The sequence below is a fragment of the Aotus nancymaae genome, unplaced genomic scaffold, assembly GCF_030222135.1.
Source record: "Aotus nancymaae isolate 86718 unplaced genomic scaffold, 86718_ANA_hifiasm-v0.15.2.pri h1tg000059l, whole genome shotgun sequence".
NCBI classification, from domain to species: Eukaryota; Metazoa; Chordata; class Mammalia; order Primates; family Aotidae; genus Aotus; species Aotus nancymaae.
Genome location: NW_026988473.1, coordinates 67,003,547 through 67,029,258, shown reverse-complemented (window position 1 = coordinate 67,029,258; position 25,712 = coordinate 67,003,547). Strand labels below are relative to the sequence as shown.

Genomic DNA, 25,712 nt, shown 5'->3' with positions numbered 1-25,712 from the left:
AACTGATTTTTACAAAGACACAAAGGCAGTGGAGAAAGGATAGTCATTTAAACAAATAGTCTAGAACTAGATATCCATGTGCAAAAAAAGAACTTGGACTCATACTTCATATCATATACAAAAACTAACTCGAAATGACCACAGACCTCAATATAAAAGCTAATACTATATAACTTCTAAAAGAAAACATAAAAGAAATTTTTCATGACTTTGTGTTAATCAGACTTCTTTGGATATGACACCAAAATCATAATCCATAAAAGGATAAATTAGTAAGAAATTTTGCTCTTCAAAGACATTAAGAGAATGAAAAAACAAGATACAACTGGTAAAAAGAAAAAATCTTTGCAAAGTATATATCTAAGAAAGAACTAGTATCCAGAATATACAAAGAACCTTTAAAACTCGATATCAAGAAAACAATTCAATATTTTAAAGTGGGCAAAAGATCTGAACAATCACTTCATCGAAGAAAATATAAAGATGGCAAGTATGTATATTTAAAAGATGCTCAAATTCATTTTTCATTAGAAAAATGCAAACTAAAACCACAATGAGATACCACTACATACCTATTTCATTACTAGAATTTAAAAAAGACCCTGACAATACCAAATGATGGTAAGAATGTGGAACAACAGAAATTGACATCCATTGCTGGTAGAAATGCAATTTCTTTTTGTTTTTTGAGAGTCTAGCTCTGTCACACAGGTTGTAGTGCAGTGGTGCAATCTCAGCTCACTACAACCTCTGCCTACCAGATTCAAGCAATTTTTTTTCTCCTGCCTCAGCCTCCCGAGTAGTAGCTGGGACTACAGTGGGACTACAGGTGCACACCACCATGCCCAGGTAATTTTAGTAGAGATGAGTTTTCACCACGTTGGCCAGGCTGGTTTCGAACTCCTCATCTCAAGTGATCCACCTGCCTTGGCCTCCCAAAGTGCTGGGATTGTAGGTGTGAGCCACTGCGCCCGGCCCCTAGAAATGCAAATCTGTATGGCCACTTTGGAAGGCACTCTGGCAGTTTCTTATAAAGTTAAACATACACTTAGCATATAGTCCAGCACTCCTACTCATAGATTTACCCAAAGAACTGAAAACATGTTAAGACATAAACCTGTTTATGAATGTTTATAGCAGCTTTATTCATAATCATCAAAAAATGATACAATCAAGATGTACTTCAAATCTGTGAGTGGATAATTGAATTATGGAATACCATGGAATTCTACTCATCGTTAGAAGGAAATGAACTGCTAATACACATAGATGAATCTCAAAATAATTATGTTGAGTGAAAGAAGCCAGACATAAATATATATTGTATGATTCCATTTATATAAAACTCTAGAAAATGCAAACTAATCTATAGTGACAGGAAGCAGATCAGTGTTTTGTTTGCTTGGCCACACTGGGGAGCAGTCAAAGGGAGAGAGATTATAAAGTGGCAGGACACTTTGAGGGTGATGAAGATGTTCACTATCTTAACTGTGAAAATTGTTTCACAGGATATGCATATATTAAAACTCAGTTGTACTGTACAAATATATGCATTTTATAGTATATCAATTATACCCTGATAAAGCCATTTTAAAACAATAAAATAGACCTGAGTTTATTGATCCCAGGTACATGGTACAACAAAACCACACTCCAAGGCATCAAAGAAATTCCATAAACAAATTTTTGGGGAACATGAGCTCACAAACAAAAGTTGCATGGCAACTTAGCAAATGATTGGTCCACAGCATATCGTCAAGCCTCATCTGCCATTGTTAGCCCACACTCCTACTTTAGATTTCAGCCTTCTGATCTCCATGCAGTTCCTCAAACATACAAGGTGTTGTCTTACAACTCCTTCTTACATTTACACTTATGCTTACAAGTGTCAACATAAATGTTGCTTCCACAAAAAAAATTTGACCTCTATCTAAATTCTGTCCCCATGCAGTTTCCTCCATAACTTTTACCATCCTCTGTATTAAAGTTCTCTCTTACAACTTTCAAACAGAAAGACTTTCTATGTTCTCAGTGTACCTTACACATACCATGTAATATGGTATAATAATTAGAATTAGGCCAGGCGTGGTGGCTCACACCTGTAATCCAAGCACTTTGGAGGCCAAGGCGGGCGGATCACCTGAGGTCGGGAGTTCAAGACCAGCCTGACCAACATGGTGAAACCCCGTCTTTAAAAAAGAAAAAAAAAATTTGAAAAAAAAAAACAAAAAAAAATTAGAATTAATAAGAATTTTATTTGCATATTTGTCTCTCCACAATACTATCAGCTCCTTGAGGCAGTGACTGTGTTTTCTCCCCTTTGTATTTCTACCACTAATCACACAACTTGGAACATGGTAAGTATATGGAAAGGTGATTGACAGAACAACCACATGAACAAACAGATGGACTACATATTTCTTGAAAACCTAACTCAAATGAGTTGGCTATGTTTAATAATACATGCTACATTTAATTCAGATGTAAATACCAAAATATGTTTCAAAACCCATGTGATTTATTTTTCTATTATTAATGTTGACTATTTCTTGTTTCACACAGCATTTCTTAACAGGCAATGCCACGGGCATTTGGATGGGACAACTCATCATGCATTACTATCCTGAGCACTGCAGAACTTTAGCATTCCTAGACCTAACCTCCAGTTAGTGAAGGTCTCCAGTCATTGTGACAACCCTCCCCCACATTTCTGAATACCCCTCCCACAAGGAAAGGGGACAATACTACCTCCCAGTTGAGAATTACTGCTTTAGAAAAAAAAACTGATATATGACAGCTGTAACTTCAGCTTGAAAATTGTCATTGCATCTGTATTTGACTGAGTTCTCTAAGATTTCATTAAATCTTCAGAGATTTTTGGGTGCAAGAAAGTATATGCAAAACTTTAAAAACAAAAGAAAAGAGCAAAGAAGACAGATTTATACCTCTTTGCCACATCACTGGGTCTCTCCCCTGCTTTGTTGGTAATATTACTGTCTGCTCCCATTTTAATTAACCACTGCAAACACTCTATGTGGCCTTGTCCAGCAGCTGTTCAAAAGAGGAAAAAAAAAGTTATTAGTAACAATTTTCTAAAATTTTGGGCAGTACCATTATAGAGTACTTACTTGAGTGTTGATCCTTACAGAAACTGGAAAAAGTATGCTGGGAAAATGTTATTTTCTCTATTTCATTTACTGATTCATTAGATAAACATTTAATTAACTGTGCTCAGGCCCCATATAGATAATTTTACATATGGATATAAAAGTTGAAGTTTAAAAAGGTTATTTATGTATTTATTTAACATCACACAGATGGTAAGTAGTTTAAAACCAGAATCCGGCCAGGTGCGGTGGATCGCGCCTGTAATCCCAGCACTTTGGGAGGCCGAGGCGGGCGAATCACGAGGTCAAGAGATTGAGACCATCCTCTCCATGATGAAACCCTGTCTCTACTAAAAATACAAAAATTAGCCGGGTGTGGCGGCACGCGCCTGTAGTCCCAGCTACTCAGCAGGCTGAGGTGGAAGAATCGCTTGAACCCAGGAGGCAGAGGTTGCAGTGAGCCGAGATTGTGCCACTGCAGCACTCCAGCCTGGCGACAAAGCAAGACTCCGTCTCCAAAAAAAAAAAAAAAAAACTAGAATCCAGGCTTTTCTAATACTATCCAGTGATTATCTCCTGCTATAAATAGCTCGTAACCTATCTTATATTTCACAAGAATGTGAGCACATTCTAACCATATGAACCTACATAGACTACAAAAAGTCTTGCTTCAGCATTTATCTATACGATAGATGTATGATATACATGCATTCTTCTGATTCTTACAACTCAAAATTTATAGGCCTCTAAAGCCACACCTGATTAACCTAAACTGTTTACCACCTTTGTCTAAATCTTCTCCTCAAAACACATGCTCTCTTTATTAATCGTCACCTTCACAACTCTGCTTATGTGTCTTCCCACCTAAAGCCGATCACTCAACAATGTGTTCATTGAACCTGTAACTCTTCTTCATTCATCTTGAAACTCAAGAAAGCTGAAGAAAACAAACTGAATAGACTTAAAAGAAAGACCTGAGTTTAAGCTGATTAAACAATAAGATGTGAGGACAGTGCTATAATCTTCATATCCCCAGAACACAACAAGTGGCTGCAACATATAGACCTCTAATAAAGGTCTAAAGAGTTAATGAGTGAAGGAATATATTTAAAAAATGAAATCTTAGTTCTGCTCTTACCAGCTATATAACCTCAGTCAAGCCACCTGACTTCTCTAAACATCAATTTCTTCATCTTTTACACAGATGATTATTTAAAAGCAGAGCACACTGCTGCTTTATAAAATTGCAATAAGGATTAAATGTGATAAGAGCTTTTCATTCTGTTAAGTGGCATATAAACATCAGGTACTATTGCCAAATCCCCATGAATAGTTCCTCAATAATTTGATCCTTAGCAACTTCTTCTACCCCTCAATTCCTATTCCCAAATTCCTAAGACAGGTATTTTAACAATCTAATTTTTTTTTTTAGCCATTAATTACATCCTGCCTTAAAAGAAATCTCTGGTTCTTTTATGGTGTAATTATGTAACTCTTTAACAGTAAGGTCCAGATCTCATTCTGACTCACAATATAAGCACATGGTTGGTGCTGAATGTGTATACATGACCTTGCAAAATAAATCAAAGAGTAGGAACTTTTGGTATTTATTTGGTGCCTTAAAAAGTGAACCCACCTCCATTACTGGCAATGTAGAGGACACAAAGCAATTCGAGTGACTAAACCATCCTATCACTACAGTCCTATAGCCAAGCTAGCAAAAGTCTGTAAGAACCCTTGTTCTGTTGTCTTCTGCCTCAGAGTCATCTGCCAAATTACAAGTTGGCTTCTGCAGAGTATGGGCTTCTCTCTTTCCCGTAGAGTCTGAGGCTTCTCTCTCTCCTACAGCCTATCCAGTATCCACTAACACAGAACCTACTTTCTCATACCTCTATTAATAACTCGACTTTAGACAAAAATGGCAACATATTTTATCTTTTCTGCCATTAAGAGTCACAAAATCATATTTATGAACATGGATAATGCTGAATTTTACAAGACAGAGTGAATTTAGCCCAACATTTCATTTTATTACATGGAAATGTTTAAAAACAGGAGGGAGGGAGGTTAAGTAATAGATCTACAATGAAATGCAATAAGAGGATTTACCCAAGATTTTTACTGAATATTGATTAGGATATGTTGATTAATTCGACTAATGTTTTACAAGAAACAAGGTAAAATTATACAGCAGTTAGAAATTTTTAAGAAATGACTTGAAATAATTATGACTTAATTGCAAGCCTGAAAAGGGGAAGTCAGTCAGACACAGTGGCTCATGCCTGTAATCCCAGCACTTTGGAAGGCCAAAGCCAGTGGATTACAAGATCAGGAGTACAAGACCAGCCTGGCCAATATGGTGAAACCCTGTCTCTACTAAAATACAAAAATTAGCTGGGCATGGTGGCACGTGCCTGTAGTCCCAGCTACTTGGGAGGCTGAGACAGGAGAATCACTTGAACCCGGGAAGCGGAGGTTGCAGTGAGCTGAGATCACGCCACTGCACTCTCGTCTGGATGACAGGGCAAGACTTCGTCTCACCAAAAAAAAAAAAAAAAAAAAAAAAGGTGGAAGTCATACTAGATCTAAGCAATTATTAAATAACTAAGAAGAATGCCTCAATAATAAATGCTGCAGCTTATCTACTGAATGAAATTAAAACTAAAGGAAAAAGCAATCTGACAAAATGTGAGAAACGTCAATTGAATTATAAACAGATGTCAACTTTTATATATGACCAATTTGAGTACAGTACAAACATACAGATGGTACCCAAGAAAAGGCTAATGTCTTAATGTACTTCTGAATGTAGGATCAATGAAAAAATTAAGAAGGAAGTTGAAAAATTTCTTGAAACACATGATAATGGAAACACAACATACAAAAACCCATAAGATACAGCAAAAGCAGTATTAAGAGGCAATATAATAGCTATAAGTGCCTACATTAAAAAACAGGAGAGAGAGATTCAAGATGGCTGATCACTAGCAGCTCAGGCTCATAGCTCCCAGTGAAAGCACAGAAAACGAGAGGACGCCACACTTTCAGACGAATATTTGTTGCTCACGGACCAAAAGACTCCCAGCGGAGGAGCCCCATGGGTCGCCAGAGTGACTCTTGTGGCCGGCGCGGCGGTTTTACTGGCACCTTAGCGCGGCAGTTCTTGGTGCAGAGTCCGGAGATTCCCGGGCAGAAAAGCACCTTCAATCTTAACACCGCTATTTTGGCCGGCGCAGTGGATTGCTCAGATTTCGGTGCTGGGAATCAACAAGTTGGACGTCCGCTCAGAGGCCTAGTTAGAAAGTCGGTAATTGTAAAGATGACAGAGGGATAAATATATAATAAAGGGAAGAAACCAGCCTAAAAAGGTAGAGAATGCTCAAAATCAGAATGCCTCTCCCTCTACAGGGGATCGCAATTCCTCATCAGTAACGGAACAAGGCTTAATAGATTACACGTGTGTTCCAATAACAGAAGCAGGTTTCAAAACGTGGGTGATAAGAAACTTCTGTGAATTAAAAGAACTTGTTCTAACCCAATGCAAAGAAACTAAGAACCTTGAAAAAACGTTTGACGAAATGTTAACGAGAATGGACAATTTAGAGAAGAATATAAGTGAATTGATGGAGCTGAAAAACACAACACGAGAACTTCGTGAAGTATGCACAAGTTTAAACAGTCGAATTGATCAAGCAGAAGAAAGGATATCCGAAGTCGAGGACCAGCCCAGTGAAATGAAACGAGAAGACAAGATTGGAGAAAAAAGGATGAAAAGGAATGAGCAAAGTCTCCAGGAAATGTGGGACTATGTGAAAAGACCTAATTTACATTGGATAGGTGTACCTGAATGTGACGAAGAGAATGAATCCAAGTTGGAAAATACTCTTCAGGATATCATTCAGGAAAACTTTCCCAACCTAGCAAGGCAGAGTAATATTCAACTCCAGGTAATACAGAGAACACCACAAAGATATTCTTCAAGAAGACCAACCCCAAGGCACATAATTGCCAGATTTATTAGGGTTGAAATGAAGGAGAAAATACTAAGGGCAGCCAGAGAGAAAGGTCAGGTTACCCATAAAAGGAAACCTATCAGACTTACAGCAGATCTCTCAGCAGAAACCCTACAAGCCAGAAAAGAGTGGGGACCAATATTTAACATCCTTAAAGAAAAGAACTTTCAACCCAGAATTTCCTATCCAGCCAAACTAAGCTTTATAAGCGAAGGAAAAATTAAATCTTTTGCAAACAAACAAGTACTTAGAGAGTTCACCACCACCAGGCCTGCTTTACAAGAGCTTCTGAAAGAAGCACTATACATATAAAGGAACAACCAATATCAACCTTTCCAAAAATATATCAAAAAGCAAAGAGGATTAACACAATGAAAAATTTACACCAACTAATGGGCAAAACAGCCAGCTAGCATCAAATGGCAGTATTAAACTTATATATATTCTAATTGGATAAAAAGCCAAAACCCATCAGTATGCTGCATCCAGACCCATCTCACATGCAACGATACACAAAGACTCAAAACAAAGAGAAGGAGGAAGATTTACCAACCAAACAAAGAGTAAAAATAAACAAATAAACAAAAAGCAGGAGTTGCAATTCTCGCCTCTGATAAAGTAGACTTTAAAGCAACAAAGATCAAAAGAGGCAAAGAAGGACATTACATAATAGCAAAAGGATCAATGTAACAAGAAGAGCTAACGATTCTATAGATCAATGAGACAGAAAATTAACAAGGACATCCAGGACTTGAACTCAGATCCAGAACAAGTAAACTTAATAAACATTTATAGAACTCTCCACTTCAAATACACAAAACATACATTACCACCTCACACCTATTCCAAAAGTGACTACATAATTGGAAGTAAATCACTCCTCAGTAATCGCATAGCATTTCATAAGTTTAAATGAAATATTGGTTGGCTGCTTGTTTGTTATTTTCTTCCCTTATTCCTTCCTGTCTACATCATTAAGTATAATTATTGGTATAAAAGAGGTTTTCAATACCCATTACTAAACTGCATTCTAGCCTGGGCAAGAAAGAAATACTCCCATTCTCTCTCTCTTTCTCTTCCTTTTTCTTCCTCTTCTTCATTCTTTTTCTTTCTTTCTTTCTTAAAAAAAAAAACAAAAAACAAAAAACAGGAGACCGGGCGCGGTGACTCACACCTGTAATCCTAGCACTTCGGGAGGCCGAGGTGGGTGGGTCACCTGAGGTCAGGAATTCAATACCAGCCTGGCCAACATGGTAAAACCCCATCTTTAAAAAAAAAAAAAACAGGAAAAACTTGAAATAATCTAATGAGGCCAGGCACCATGGCTCATGCCTGTAATCCTAGCACTTTGGGAGGCCAAGGTGGGTGGATTACCTGAGGTCAGGAGTTCAAGAATAGCCTGGCCAACATGGTGAAACCTCATCTCTACTAAAAATACAAAAATTAGCTGGCATGGTGGCAAGTGCCTGTAATCCCAGCTACTAGGAAGGCTGGGTCAGGAGAATCACTTGAACCTGAGAGGCAGAGGTTGCAGTGAACTGAGATGGCACCACTGCACTCCAGCATGAGTGACAGAGCTAGACTCCATCTCAGGAAAAAAAAAAAAATCTAATGACACATCTTAACAAGAAAACCAAGAGCAAACCAAACCAAAAATTAGTAAAAGAAACAATAAAGATCAGAGCAGAAATAAATGAAATTGAAATGAAAAAAATACAAAAGATCAATGAAACAAATAGCTGCATTTTTTTGAAAAGTTCAACAAAACTGACAAACATTTATCCAGACTAAGAAAAAAAGGAGAGAAGATCCAAATAAATAAAATCAGAAATGAAAATGAGACATTACAACTGATACTGCAGAAATTCAATGGATTATTAGTGGCTACTATGAGTAACTATATGCCAATAAATTGGAAAATCTAGAAGAAATAGATAAATTCCCAGACACATACAACCTACCAAGATTTAACCAGGAAGAAACCCAAAACCTAAACAGATCAATAATGAGTAATGATATCAAAGCCATAATAAAAAGTCTCCCAGAAAAAAAAAAAAAAAAAAAAAGCCGGGGACCTGATAGCATCATTGCTGAATTCTATCAAACATTTATAGAAGAACTAATAACAATCTTACTCAAACTATTCGGAAAAATAGAAGGGGAGGGAATACTTCCAAACCCATTCTACAAGGCCAGTATTACCCTGACTCCGAAACCAGACAAAGACATGTCAAAAAATAAAACTACAAGCCAATATCTCTGATAAATATTGATGCAAAAATCATCAATAAAATATTAGCAAATCAAATTCAACAATACATTAGAAAGATCATTTCATCATGGCCAAGCAAGAGTTACCCATGTGATGCACAGATAATTTCAACATATGCAAATCAATCAGTGCGATACATATCAATAATGGATAGAAACCATATGATCATTTCAACTGATAATGAAAAAAACACCTGACAAAATTCAACATTCTTTCTTAATAAAAACCCTCAAAAACCGGGTACAGAAGGAACATACCTCAACATAATAAAAGTCATATGTGACAGACCCACAGCTAGTATACTACTGAATATGAAAGCCCTGCCTTTAAGATCTGGAACACAAGGATGCCTACTTTCACCTCTATTATTCAACACAGTACTGCAAGACCCAGCTAGAGCAATCAGACAAGAGAAGGAAACAAAGGGGATCCAAATTGGAATGGAAGAAGTCAAATTATCCTTGTTTACATATTACATAATCTTCTATTTGGAAAATAGTAAGCTAAAAACCTAACCAATAGGAATATAATATACGATCTGTGGACAGCCAGAAGTTATTTGTGAAATAAAGTCCAATTCAAACACATGATTATATTAATAAGCCTACTATCATTTTACTCTAAGAGTTTAATAAGAATCACCTGCCATCAGGCCAGGCATGGTGGCTCACGCCTGTAATCCTGCACTTTGGGAGACCAAAGTGGGCAGATCACTTGAGGCCAGGAGTTGAAGTCCAGCCTGGCCAACAGTGAAACCCCATCTCTACTAAAAAGACAAAAAATTAGCCACGTGTGGTGGCACATGCCTGTAGTAATCCCAGCTAACTCGGGAGGCTGAGGTGGGAAGATGACTTGAGCCCAGGAGGTCTCCACCTGCACTCCAGCCTAGGTGACAGAACCAGACCCTGTCTCAAGATAAAAGAGAGAGAGAGAGAGAGAAATTTTATTGGAATTACCCTTGAATAAGATAGCACATGAATATCTGGCATCATAAAATGAACATTACACTTGAATTGAAAATTAGGCATTGTGTATACCATTCAAGGTAGACTAATATCTGCTAGGGCATCAGAAAAAAGCTTTATGTTTCATGTGTTTCTGACTGATAATTACTTTAAAAGATTAATAACTCAGCAGCAATTGTATCAGAACTGAAAGCAGGAATCATAATAACTCACCTTTATGCATAGGAGTTGATCCGTTATCAGCACGTTCATTAATATTGATTACTCCATCTTCTACTAGTTTCTTAAGCATTCCCAAATCACCCTTAAAGGCAGCCACATGACCTGGAAATGCTAAAGCTATATATAAAAAATTCAGCATTTCAGTAAACAAAAGAGTTTATTCTTTTCCCTGTTTTAACCTGTCATACATTTTAGGTTCCAATATTTTATCAAATATAAGGCTGTTGTAATGGAACAAGTTCAGTTGATGACAAGCAGTAAAAAGAGAATCGTAAGAAAAGATTATTACTAATCATTCTACTCCTCCTCCCCTCAGGACTTCAAACATGCCAGAAGTATTATACCAGAACTATTTTTAGCCATATTCTCTCTCTCTCTTATACCACTGCAAAACACAGGGGATGGTCATTTAAAACCCTTTGTATAAAGACACACTTGGAGGCCAGGCATGGTGGCTCACACCTGTAATCCCAGCACTTTGGGAGGCTGAGGCGGGTGGATCACTTGAGGTCAGGAGTTGAAGACCAGCCTGGCCAACATGGTGAAACCCCATCTCTACTAAAAATACAAAAATTATCCAGGTGTTGTGGCTCACACCTGTCATCACAGCTAGTCAGGAGGCTGAGGCAAGAGAATCACTTGAACCTGGGAGGTGGAGGTTACAGTTAGCCAAGATCATGCCACTGCACTCCAGCGTGGGCAAAAGAGTGAGATTCCATCTCAAAACTAAATAACTAAATAAAGACACACTTAGTCTCACGGCCTGTATTTGCACAGACCCCTCCTTCCCTGCTCGCAAGACAGCAAAGACAACAAAACAGACTAGAAGCAGATAAGAAGTGTATATGTGCACACACATATAGAGTCATCCCTTGGAATCCTCAGGGTTCCAGGACCCCCAAAGATAACAAAATCTATGGATGTCCAAGTCCCTTATATAAAATGGTATAATACCTGCATATAACCTATGCACATCCTCCCTTCCATATACTTTAAATAATCTCTAGGTTACTCATAATACCTAAGGCAATAGAAATGCTATGTAAATAGTTGTCATACTGTTTTGCTTTTGTTTGTTTTGTTTCAGAGACAGGGTCTCACTCTGTCACCCAGGTGTGGTCACAGCTCACTGTAACCTTGAACTCCTGGGTTCAAGCAATCCTCCCGCCTCAGCCTCCAGGGTAGCTAGGGTTACAGGGATGCACCATGATGCCTAACTAATATATATATATACGTATATATATATATAAAAATATATGAGTTGGGGTTCTCACTATGTTTCCCAGGCTCGTCTCAACTCCTGGCCTCAAGCGATCCTCCTGCCCCAGCCTCCAAGCAAAGCACTGGGATTATAGGCATGGACCACTGCATCCAGCTTGTATTGTTATTTATGTGCATTAATTTAATTGCTGTATTGTTATTTTTATTGGTTTCTCCTTGAAATATTTCCATCTGTTGAATCTGCAGATGTGGAACTTGCAGATATGGAGGACCAGCTGTACATATATACACATACATGCTTACTCAAACACACACACACACACACACCACAAAAAAAAAAAAACACTGATGGTACCTAACCCGATCCCTAGCATATAGTTGATGCTTAATAAAATGTCTTTAATGCTAATAACTACATAAATTGAGTCTTTACCAAAAATGCCAGACACGGTAGTAAGCACTTGTAAGGAATGCATCATTTTGCCTTTTTTTTTTTTTTAGTAAGATCTTCTAGGATACTTGGATGCCAAAGGATTGCATAATTTAACCCTCTTAACAAATCTAAAATGTAGCTATTCTCATTTTTACATATGGAAAGAAACAACCTAGAATAGCCAAAGAATTTTTTTTTTTTTTGAGACGGAGTTTCACTCTTGTTACCCAGGCTGGAGTGCAATGGCGCGATCTCAGCTCACCGCAACCTCCGCCTCCCGGGTTCAAGCAATTCTCCTGCCTCAGCCTCCTGAGTAGCTGGGATTACAGGCACGCACCACCATGCCCAGCTAATTTTTTTTATTTTTAGTAGAGACGGGGTTTCACCATGTTGACCAGGATGATCTCGATCTCTTGACCTCGTGATCCACCCGCCTCGGCCTCCCAAAGTGCTGGGATTACAGGCGCGAGCCACCGCGCCCGGCCGTGCCTGTAATCCCAGCTACTCAGGAGGCTGAGGCAGGGGAATTGCCTGAACCCGGGAGGCGGAGGTTGCGGTGAGCCGAGATCGCGCCACTGCACTCCAGCCTGGGTAACAAGAGTGAAACTCTGTCTCAAAAAAAAAGAAAGAAGTTGAAAGGACTTATACTACTTGATTTCAAGACTTATTATAAAGCTACAGTAATCAAGGCAGTGTAATAATGGCAAATAGACAAACAGATCAGTAAGACAGAACAAGCAAAGACCAGCAAGAGTAGAACTATATATATATATTTATGTATATTATATAAACACACATACACACACACACACACACACATACACACACACACACACACACATACATATTTTTTTCTTTTGAGATGGAGTCTCGCTCTGTCACCCAAGCTGGTGTGCAGCACGATTTCAGCTCACTGCAACCTCCACCTTCAGGGTTCAAGCAATTCTCCTGCCTCAGCCTCCTGAATAGCTGGGATTACAGGCGCATGTCACCACATCTGGCTAATTTTTGTATTTTTAGTAGAGACTGGGTTTCACCATGTTGGTTAGGCTGGTCTCAAACTCCTAACCTCGTGATCCCTCCCACTTTGGCCTCTCAAAGTGCCGGGATTATAGGCGTGAGCCACCACACCCAGCCGTAGATCCATATATCTAAGGCAACTGGTTTTTGACAAAGGTGCCAAGACATTTCAATCAGTAAAGGGGAATCTTTTCCAAAAATAGTGCTGGAACAACTGGCTATATGTAAAATAAAATAAACATAAAATTTAAATCAACACCTTATTTCATTCCATATACAAAACTTAACTTTACATAGATCAACGATTTAAATGTAAAAACTAGAACTATTAAACTTCCAGAAGAAACCATAGGAGAATATCGTGCTGATCTTGGGATAGGCAAATAATTCATAGATAGAACTAAAAATACTAATCATAAAAAAAACAGTAAACTGTACTTTATCAAAATTTAAAACTTTTGCTCTTTGTAAGACACTATTAAGAAAAGAAAAAGGCAGGCAGGCCTGGTGGCTCACACTTGCAATTCTAGTGCTTTGAGAAGCCAACACAGGAAGATTGCTTGAGTCCAGGAGTTCAAGTTCAGCCTGGGCAACATAGTGAGACCCTGTCTCTACCAAAAAAAACTTTAAAGTATTAGCCAGGTGTTATGTGGTATGCCTGTAGACCTAGCTACTTGGGAGGCTTAGGCAGGAGGATCACTTGAGCTCAGGAGTTCTAAGTTACAGTGAGCTATGATTGTGCTACTGCACTCCAGCACGACAGAGCAAGAATCTGTCTCTACGCTTAAACCCAGGAAGCGAGGCTGTAGTGAGCCAAAATCACGTCATTGCACTCCAGCCTGGGAGACAAGAATGAAACTCTGTCTCAAAAAAAAGAAGAAAGAATCTGTCTCTAAAAACCAAAACAAAAAGACAAGCCTCTGAATAAGAGAAGATATTAGCAATACATATAGATACTTGACAAAGAGCTTGTATCTAGAACATATAAGGAACTGTCAAAACTCAGTAAGTAGAGAAATAACCCAATTTTTAAAAAGGCAACAAAATAGACACTTCATAAAAGAAGATATATGAATGACCAATAAGCATATGAAAAGATGTTCAACATCATTAACTATCAAAGAAATGAAAATTAAAACCACAAGATTAACACTACATATCCATTAGAATGGCTAAAACAGACTGATCACAAAGATATGGAGCAAATGGAATTTTCATATATTTCTGGTGAGAGATGTAAAACGTTCAACTACTTTGAAAAACAGTTTGACATCTTCTTAAAGTTAAACATACACCGCTACTTTAGGTTCCACTCCTAGTTCTTTACCGAGATAAATGCAAATATATATCTACATATATGTTCATAGCAGCTTTATTAGTACTAGCCCCAAACTGGAAACAATCCAAACGCTCACAACAGGTAAATGGATAAACAAAATATGGCCTATCCACACAATGAAATACTACTCTGCCATAAAAAGGAATGAAGTACTAATACAGACAACATGGGTGAAACTCCAAATCACTCCTTTTACATATAAAATTCTATAAAATGCAAACTAATCTGTATTGACAAGAAGAAGAGCAGTGGTTAGAGCTACAGTAAAAGGAGGGATGAACTGCAAAGTGATATAAAAAAATCTTTGGGGAAATGAAAATGTTTTGTATCTTTTTTTTTTTTTTTTGAGACAGAGTTTCACTGTTGTCACCCAGACTGGAGTGCAATGGCGCGATCTTGGCTCACTGCAACCTCTGCCTCCTGGGTTCAAGCAATTCTCCTGCCTCAGCCTCCCGAGTAGCTGGGACTACAGGTGCGCACCACCATGCCCAGCTAATTTTTGTATTTTTAGTAGAGACGGGGTTTCACCTTGTTGACCAGGATGGTCTCAATCTCTTGACCTCGTGATCCGCCGGCCTCGGCCCCCCAAAGTACTGGGATTATAGGCATGAGCCACCGCGCCCGGCCTTGTTTTGTATCTTGATTGTTGTCATGGATTCATAAGTGTATAGATATGTCAAAATGCATCAAATTGCACACTTAAAATTTATGTCGTTTATTATAAGTAAATTATACTTTAATAAATATGATTTTTTAAGGATACCATAACCAAAGTGGAAAATAACAAGCCCCATGTGAGAGGAAATATCTGTATCAGATGAAATCAATAAATTATTGGTATCAGGAATCTATAGAGAACTCAGACAAATTATTTAGGGAAGGATAAAGAACACAATTTTTTTTTTTGAGACGGAGTTTCACTCTTGTTATCCAGGCTGGAGTGCAATGGCACGATCTCGGCTCACTGCAACCTCCACCTCCTGGGTTCAGGCAATTCTCCTGACTCAGCCTCCTGAGTAGCTGGGATTACAAGCATGCACCACCGTGCCCAGCTAATTTTTTGTATTTTTAATAGAGACGGGGTTTCACCATGTTGACCAGGATGGTTCTCGATCTCTTGACCTTGTGATCCACCCACCTCGGCCTCCCAAAGTGCTGGGATTACAGGCATGAGCCACCGCACCCGGCCCAAGAACACAATTTTTAAAAGGGGAGAAAACACAGGCAATAAGTAGAAAACCAGAATAGTCAATAAATTTATGAAAAGGTGTTCAACCTCATTAGTAATCAAGAACATGCAAGTCAAACCACAAATTACACCTTTTCATATCCAACCAACTGGTAAAAGTTTTGGAGTCTAACAATACTGAACACTGTGTTTCTCTAAGTTCTCACCCGACACTGCTGATGAGACTGTAAACTCCTACAACCACTTTGATGAAGCATGTAGCAATATCTTTTATATTGAGGGTGGGGAAAACCTAGAGTTTTCTAACTATTTACAAAGCATTTAGAAATTAAGCTGATTATCTAGTAAGTTACTATGAAAAAGAAAAAGAAAATAAAAATAATAAATGAAAATTAAATAAAAATTTTTAAAAAAAGAAATAAAGCTGAGCTCTTAAATTCTGAGTCTTCAGAGAAGATAAGCAAGACCTTGAGAAGCCTCATCCGATGTTGACAGTGTGCCATACAATACTACCATTTTCTATGTAGCCTATTTGTGAAAAAGGTAGGGAAGCACTTCTCTAAAGAAATCTTTTTTTTTCTTTGAGACAGGCTAGGCTGGTGTGCAGTGGTACAATCATAGCTCACTACAGCCTCAAATTCCTGGGCTCAAGTAATCCTCCCACCTCAGCCTCCCAAGTAGCTGGGACCAAAGGTGTGTGTCTGATTATTTTTATTTTTTGTAGAGACAGAGTCTCCCTTCTCCCTATGTTGCCTAGGGTGGTCTTGAATTTCTGGGCTCAAGCAATCCTTCCACCTCAACCTCCTAAAGTGCTGGGATTATAGGCATGAGCCACCATGCCTCAGTTCTAAAGAAATTCTTGTACATGTACATAAAAAAATACATACAAGAATAGCCATTACCATACTGATTGTAATAGTGAAAAATTGTAAGGAACCTAAATGTCAAATGGAGAACAGATAAATAACGATTTTCATAGAATGGAATCTAATAAATATATAAAATAATAAACTGGGATACCATTATTAATTAACTTAATAATTTCAAGAACATATTATTTTGTGAAGAAAGTAAGTTAAAGAAGAATATTGTTTCCTATGATCTGTGTTAACAAAAGAAAAAGAAAAAAAAAAGGATAGTATTTTTTATGCCATTTTTATAAAGTTTCAAAAGGAGTGTCAAAGACTGCTAATTGTCCACCAAAATCCCCTTCCTTTCGACAGTAATAGAGCTGCAGCTGGGAGAAGGCTTCCCAGCCAGGTAATGAACTAGGCATCCTTCCTTGCAGCCTATTTATGGCCATGAGTAAACTCTTGCCAACTGAATGTCAGCAACCCTGGTAAGTGTAACTTCCATCTTGGTAATCTCTGTTTTTAGGCTTATACCCTTGTTCCCTCCTAACCCTCTGCTGGATTAGCAACAACTATAAAGAACCTGGAAGATAGCAGTAAGTGCCTGAATGACTACATGAAACAGATTTGCCCTCTAACTAAGCCTGACATATATAAGAAATAAACTTCTATATCATTTAAGCCACTGAACTTTGGGATTTCTTTATTACAGCAGTTTAGCCTCCTAACAAATGCACAAAACAATATACATATTTGTATGAATATATATAACTAAATTATAAAACTGCAGAATGGAATGAAAAATCTAAAGTAATATTTTATTTTTGGGGAGAAAGAAAAGGTAATGGTATTAGGGAGATAGATCCAAAAGGCTTCAACTCTATATTTTATTCTTTTTTTTTTTTTTTTTTTTTTTTGAGAGAGTTTTGCTCTTGTTGCCCAGGCTGGAGTGCAATGGCATGATCTCAGCTCACCGAAACCAGCGCCTCCCAAGTTCAAGTGATTTTCCTGCCCAGCCTCCTGAGTAGCTGGGATAACAGGCATGTGCCACCATGCCTGGCTAATTTTGTATTTTTAGTAGAAATGGGGTTTCTTCATGTTGGTCAGGCTGGTCTTGAACTCCCAACCTCAGGTGATACGCCTGCCTTGGCCTCCCAGAGTGCTAGGATTACAGGCGTGAGCCACCCTGTCCAGTCTATATATTTTATTATTAAATTTAGTGATTCACTACTCACTATGTTAATCTCTTTTTTTTTTTTTTTTTCTGAGACAGGGTCTCATTCTGTCACCCAGGCTGGAGTACAGAGGTACAATCATGGCTCACTGTAGCCTTGATTTCCTGAGCTCAATCCGTCCTGCCACCTCAGCCTCCCAAGTAGCTGGAATTATAGGCACGCCTCCATATCCAGCTAATTTTTGTAATTTTTGTAGAGATAGGGTTTTACTCTATTGCCCAGGTTGGTCTCAAACTTCTGAGCTCAAGCAATACACTCACCTCAGACTCCCAAGGTGCTAGGATTACAGGTATGAGCCACTGTATCTGACCTCTACACATTTTTGTCTAAAATATTTCATAATAAAGAATCTGGACGAATGTATAAGCAATGATATACAATAAATTTTAATGTTATATATTAAACATGTTTATATTTTTACATATAAAATATATAACATTTGCCTTACATCTTCTTTTCCTATTTCATTGATTCTACTCATTATATTATCATCATCATCATCATATTATATGCTAGAACATATCAACTTAATTACTTACTTTCCTGATCTTCCAAAGCGTTTCCTTCATACTCAGCCCCCTGGATAAACTGTATGATGTTCTGCTTGAAGAACCTCTGGGCCAAATCCAGTACATTTTCTCCATTATCATTGAAGGCTTTTAAAACTTGTGTTGCACTGCTCATCCTTTTGAATAGGAATTTGAAACAGTGAAGGTGGCCTTCCATGGCTGCTAAGTGAACTAGAGGTAAGAAAAAAATGTTTAATTTTTTAAAAATTTTTATGTATGTATTTATTTATTTAGAGATAAGATCTTGCTCTGCCACCCAGGCTGGAGTGCAGTGGCACAATCATAGCTCACTATACCCTCCAATTCCTGGGCTCAAGAGAATCCCCCTACTTCATCCTCCCAAGTAGCTGGGATTATAGGCAGGAGCCACCATGCCTGGCAGAATTTAATTTTTAAATTGAAACTAAAATAACTTGAAAAAAGAAATAACACATTAGCTCTATTCCTCATAGGGAGATGACTATCCCCTTCCCAAATGACAGGAACACAGAGAAGAGACCTTTTACCCAGTCTGCATTTCTTTACACAGTCAGCCTTCTAGTCACTTCAAAGCAGTGAGTAAACAGTTGAATAGTTATACTTATCATGAGTCTAGAGAGACCAGATGAGGGTCACTGAAAAGCAGCCCCAGAAAGTTATCTTAGAAAGTAAAATCCCAATTATGCAATTTATAATTACATAATAAAATGCTTACTATGTAAGTAAAATAAACAAATAAAATTTAATATTCTGGAAAAAAAGTAGAAGAAATAAACCAATAGTCATTATGCAAATAAGAATATTATTTTTATTGCTATGCATTTGTCACTTTTCTATAATTTATTCTTTTTATTATAAACAAGAAGAATGGATTGAAATGCAGACTAGGTATATACACTGACTTCACCATTTACAGCCTAAATCTCAGAAAATAATAGAAAAGATATTTTTTAAAGTTATAAAAAACTAACGAAACAAACAGGAATGCCATGAACAGAAAAGAAATTTTAAAGAATCGCTGAAAGAAAGCATATTGGATCAGACTCAGGGACAGCCATAACCTAAAAAAACTTTATGGAAAAGAAAAATAAAAAAAGGAATGAATCTGGAGTTGTTACAAGCATAGAGGCAATAATTACAAAGATCAAGACAGGTTTTACATCTCTTAAGAAGTGACCACTTGGGAAATAAGCCCAATTGACATACCTTGACTATGGAAAAGCAGGGTAATGCCCAAGTGGCCAGTATAATTCAGATGAAACAAGAAGTCCCAGATAAGAAGTCCAGAATATAAGTTGCTGGCACATATCAATCTATTCTCCCTCAGTTGCCCCTTACACTAAACACTGCCCCACTAAAACTTCAGATTCGTCTAACTGCTTACTCATCATTTACACTTATAAGGCTTATAGGCATTTCTAACATATGTCAAAAGTTGAGCTCCTTAGCCTCCTCGTACACATTTTCCCTCTATAGTCTCCCCATCTCAGTTAATGGAAGTTCTCTCCACATTGTTCAGGCCCATAAGCCTCGGAGCCATCTTTGACTCCCCTTTCCATTACTCCCCACATCTAAACCATCAACGAATTTTATTGACTCCTTCAAAACATACACAGAACCTGATTACTTCTCACTACCTTTGCTGCCTCTATACTGGCCAACCCAAATAGTAGCCTAAATTATTGCATCAGGCTTCCAACTGCTCTCCCTATTTCTTGCCCATACCACTGCCACACTCTCAACTGCAGTCTGGTATAAACATAACAGTCAAATGATCCCTTTATTTTTGTTTGTCTTGAGACAGGATCTTACTCTTCTGCACAGGCTGGAATGCAGTGGTGCAATCTCAGCTCACCGAAACCTCAACCTCCCAGGTTCAAAGCGATTCTGGTGCATCAGCCTCCAAGTAGCTGGGATTACAGGCATGTGCCACCATGCCCAGCAATTTTTTGTATTTTTAGTAGAGACAGAGTTTCACCATGTTGGCCAGGCTAGTATCAAACTCCTGGCCTCAAGCAATGCACCCACCTTGGCCTCCCAAAGTGCTGGGACTACAAGCATCAGTCACTGCACCCAGCCCAAAATGATCCCTTTAAACACAGGTCAGATCATGTCACTAATGTGATCAAAACCCTCCAATAAAGTTGGGCATGCTGGCACATGCCTATAGTCCTAGGTATTCAGGAGGCTGAGGCAGAAGGTTTGCTTAAGCCCCGGAGTTCAAGTCCAGACTGGGCAACATAATGAGAAAGACAGGAAAGAAGGAAAGAAAAAACAAACAAACCCTCTAACGGCTCCTCTTACTTCTCCAACCTTATCATCTAATATTCACCCCCTCACTTCTGTTGGAACTACACTGACTTGCTATTACACAAACACACCATGCACATCCCTGCCTCAGGAGCTTTACACTTGCTGTTACCTCTACCTGAAATGTTCTTCCTCCAGGATATCCACAAAATCTGCTTCCTCAACTCCTTCAGGAGTTTACCCAATTGTCACTTCCTCAGTGAAGGCTTTCTTAACAACTTATTTTAAATTTCATCCTCTCTAATACTCTCTACTCTCCTTTCCTACTTTATATTTATCTAAACACATATCCTTATGTAATATATATTTTGCTCATTCATTTAGATGATTATCTGTCTCTCCCCTCACCACCACATGTAGACAGACTTTGTCTTTTATTTGCTGTAATATCCCCAGCTCTCCGAAGAAGAACTGACACATAGTATGTGCTCAATAAATGTATGTCAAATTAATAAAAATTTTTTGAGAGGGTTTCTATTTCCAAAATGGCCCGTAGAAGCAAGCTAGTTTCACTCTCTAGTTTCACAGAAAACAAAACCAAATACACAATACTGATATTATCACTAGCAATAGCCCAGAACTCAAATATGAGGATGAAACAGTTTCTGGGGCCACAGTCAAGTGAAAAAACTGAGCATCAGTAAGAGAATCAGACTTTCATATCCCAGACATGCCTCCCCCAATTCTGCCCAGCACCAAGCTCATAAAAATTTCCCCCAACTCACAGTTTCTATACTAGAAAAAGTAAAATCAAAGTAGACAAGCAGCTTCCCCCTATCATCTTAGGCTCCCTAGCAGAAGACCTCTCCCTGCCTCCAGCCACAGGGAGTACTGGGTGTGCCTGAAGACTATTATATCCCTGAGGACAGCCAGAGACAAAGGGGAGAGGTAGGACTACCATCCTCAGTCCTGGAAACTCTGCTCTGTAACTAAGCGAAACGAGATACCAAATCAGAGTGGCATCACCATACTAAGGTTCTTTCCACAGTTCCCCTGGGCACAAACGGCTAGCAAGCCTTTCCATATTGCTGAGATATCCCTTTTAGGACCTCTCCAATTTGGAATGAACTGCACTCCAATGGTTTGTTTACTACAGCCAAGGCAAACCTGAGCCTAAGGCGCCATTTAGTGCCAAAAAGGAGGCAGAGACCTCCTGGAAAAAAAAAATCAACAAGAAAATTACCAAGAATCTCTAAACAAACCTATCCCATAAAAACCAAAGCAAGTCAGACAGAGAAGACTGGAAAAACTAACTAATCCTTCAATGCAAAGACATAGATGTACATCCATTAGAAATAATAACAGAGAAACAACCTATCCAAAAAGACAAACCAATAAACCACTGACTGACTCTAATAAGATGTCAATATGTGAGTTCTCAAAGAATTCAAAATAGCAGTTTTAAGGAAACTTAGTAATCTCCAAGAAAACATAGAAAAGCAATTCAGAAATTGATCACAAAAATGTAACAAAAAGATTTTAAATAATTTTTAAAATCAAACAGAAATCTTAAAATTAAGAAACATTTGCTGAACTAACAAATTCATTAGAGGGTCTCAACAACAGAATGAGTTAAGCAGAGGAAAGAATCAGTGAGCTCAAAAATAGGCTATTTGAAAATACCCAATTAGATGAGAAAAAAAATGGAAAGAAATGAAAATCACCTACAAGAAATAGAAAATCATCTCAAAAAAAAAACAAATCTAAAAATTACTGGTGTTCAAGAGGAAATGAGGAAAAACAAGTGGTAGAAAGGTTATCCAAAGAAATAATAACAGAAAACTTTCCAAAACATGAGATAAATATCCAGAAATAGGAAGGTCTTAGAACACCAAAATATTCAACCCCAGTAAGACTATCCAAGGCATATAATAATCAAACTCTCAAAGGTCAAAGACAAAGGGAGGATCCTAAAAGCAGCAACAATAAAGAAACAAATAACATATAAAGGAGCTCCAATTTATCTGGCAACAAACTTCTCAAGAAAAAACACACAGGCCAGGAAGGACCAGAACATTTTCAAAGTGCTAAAAGGACAAAAAAACAAAAACAAAAACAAAACCCTGCCATCTAAGAATCAGCAAAGCTCCTTCAACTATAAGGAAGACAGAAAGCCTTTCCCACACAAACAAAAACTGAGAATTTACAATCACCAGAACCATCTTACAAGAAATGCTAAAGGGAGTTCTTCAATCAGGAAGGAGAAACACTAATGTGTAAATAAAAAACATTTGAAGGTATAAAAATCACTGGTGAAATTAAGAACATGGACAACCCTAGAAGACTCCAATAATGTACTGTGTTGTGTGATAACTAATACGAAGACTAAAAGACAAATCTAACAAAAATAATAGCTATAGCAACCTGTTAAGAGACAGGCAATACAAAAATATGTAAATTGGTGGGGCACAATGGCTCGCTCCTGTAATCCCAACACTTTGGGTGGCTGAGGCGGGTGGATCATTTGAGGTCAGGAGTTACAGACCAGCCTGGCCAACATGGGGAAACCCCATCTCTATGAAAATTACAAAAAATTAGCTGGGCATGGTGGTGAGCGCCTGTAATCCCAGCTACTTGAGAGGCCGAAGCAGAAGAATCTCTTGAACCCAGGAGGTGAAGGTTGCAGTGAGCCAAGATTGTCCCACTGCACTCCAGCCTGCGTAACAGAGTGAGACTCTGTCTCAAAACAACAAACAAACAAAAATCCAAAACTATGTAAACAGAGACAACAAAAAGGCAAAATGTGGGATAAAGAGTTAACATGTAGGGCATTTTGTTTTGTCTTTTCCTTGTTTCTATTCCTTTCTTTGTGACCTAAGGTAAGTTGTCATCTCTTTAAAATAATTTGTTATATCCATAAGATGTAAGATTCACGGTAACTACAATGCAAAAACCTATATTTACTAAAGAGCAAAAATTAAAACATACTACCAGAGAAAATCACTTAACCACAAAGAAAGACAGAAAGGAACAAAGGAGTTACAAAACAACCAGAAAACAAGCAACAAAATGGCAGTTGTGAGTCTTTACCCACCTATAACAACACTGAATGTACATGGACTTAACTCTCCAATTAAAAGGCACGGATTATAAAGAAACATGTCCCAACATATACTGCCTATAAAAAAAATCACTTCAACTATAAAGACACATAGACTGAAAGCATAGGAATGGGAAAGATATTCCATTCAACTAGAAGCCAAAAAAGAACAAGAGTAGCTATATTTATATTAAATAAACTATAAGTCAATTCCACTACTGGGTATATATCCACAAGAAAAAAAATCAATATATCAAAGAGATAGCTACACTCTCATGTTTATTAATACACTATTCACAATAGCTAAAATATGGAATCAATCTAAGTGCACATCAATGATGAATGTATAAAGAAAATGTAATGTATATTCACAATGGAATATCATTCAGACAAAAATTAATGAAATCCTGTCACTGTCACAAGATGGATGGAATTAGAGGTCATTATGTTAAGTAAAATAAGTCAAGCACAGAAAGACAAATACTGTGTTTGCCAGATCAGTAGGGTGATTACAGTTAACCATAATCTATTGTGTATTTCAAAATAACTAGAAAAAAATAATTTAAATGTTTCTAGCATAAAGAAATATTTAAGGTGATGGCTACCCCAATTCCCTTGATTTGATCTTCATACATTACATGAATGCATCAAATTATCACAGGTACACCAAAAATATGTACATTTATCAATACAAAACAATTTTATGAGAGCAATTTCAACACAAGCAGTCTAGACCTGAGGTGACATTCTTTCTTAACATCCATATTATTATAAATACTCTACCTGGTTACAAATAAAACAATTATATATATTTAAAGAAACAACTGGATTTTTTAATGACCAGACAACAAGGGACTAACAAAAGTGATCAAGTATATTTGATAATGGACAATACAAAAATAAAACTGACCCCTACCTTGTATTACACACAGAAAAGTCAGTTCTAGGAAGATTGGGAATATAAATGTGAAAGTAAGATAATAAAATTTCTGATGGGCGCGGTGGCTCACGCCTGAAATCCCAGCACTTTGGGAGGCCGAGGCGGGCGGATGATGAGGTCAAGAGATCGAGACCATCCTGGCCAACATGGTGAAACCCCGTCTCTACCCAAAAAATACAAAAATTAGCTGGGCATGGTGGTGCACGCCTGTAGTCCCAGCTACTTGGGAGGCTGAGGCAGGAGAATTGCTTGAATCCGGAGGTGGAGGTCGCAGTGAGCCAAGATCACGCCACTGCACTCCAGCCTGGCGCCTGGCGACAGAACAAGACTCTGTCCCAAAAAAAAAAAAAAATTTCTAAAAGATAACATAAAGGAATGTCTTCATGACCAAAGAGTAAGGAAAGATTTTTTTGGACAGGTTACAGAAAGCACTAACTACAAAGGAAGAGATTATTAAAATGAACTACATTAAAATTAAAACCTCTGGCCAGGTGTGGTGGCTCACGCCTATAATCCCAGCACTTTAGTAGACTGAGGTGGGTGGATCACAGTCAGGAGTTCAAGACCAGCCTGGTCAACATGGTGAAACCGTGTTGCTACTAAAAATACAAAAATTAGCCAGGTGTGGTAGCACATGCCTGTAAACCCAGCTACTCAGGACCCAGGAGGCAGAGGTTGCAGTGAGCCAAGATTGTGCCACTACACTCCAGCCTGGGCAACAGAGCAAGATTCCATCTCAAAAAAAAAAAAAAAATTAAAACCTCTATTTATCAAAAGATACCAAAGAATAAAAGAGCAAGCCATAGAGTAGAAAGACTAGAAAGGTATTTGCATGAAAGATACTGGTAATAAACATAACTGACAAAGGGCTTGTATCTAGAATATATAAAGAACTCCTACAATCCAGTAAGAAAAAGACATACTCCAACAGCTAATAGGCAAAAGATCTGAACTGGTACTTCACAAAAGAAAATAACCAAATAGCCATTAAACCTATGAAATGATGT

At 37.9% G+C, this 25,712-nt stretch overlaps 1 protein-coding gene across 1 annotated transcript in view; it reads right to left on the bottom strand.

Moving 5' to 3' along the window:
* Positions 1–25,712, bottom strand: part of ANKRD42 (ankyrin repeat domain 42) — a gene marked incomplete at its 5' end in the record, with an annotated part of 92,897 nt that overhangs the window by 41,320 nt on the left and 25,865 nt on the right. The window contains 3 exons of the mRNA XM_064365622.1: positions 2,946–3,051; positions 10,571–10,696; positions 18,407–18,607. Coding sequence (XP_064221692.1) covers positions 2,946–3,051; positions 10,571–10,696; positions 18,407–18,607 — 433 coding nt within the window. The remainder of the gene's footprint in view (positions 1–2,945; positions 3,052–10,570; positions 10,697–18,406; positions 18,608–25,712) is intronic.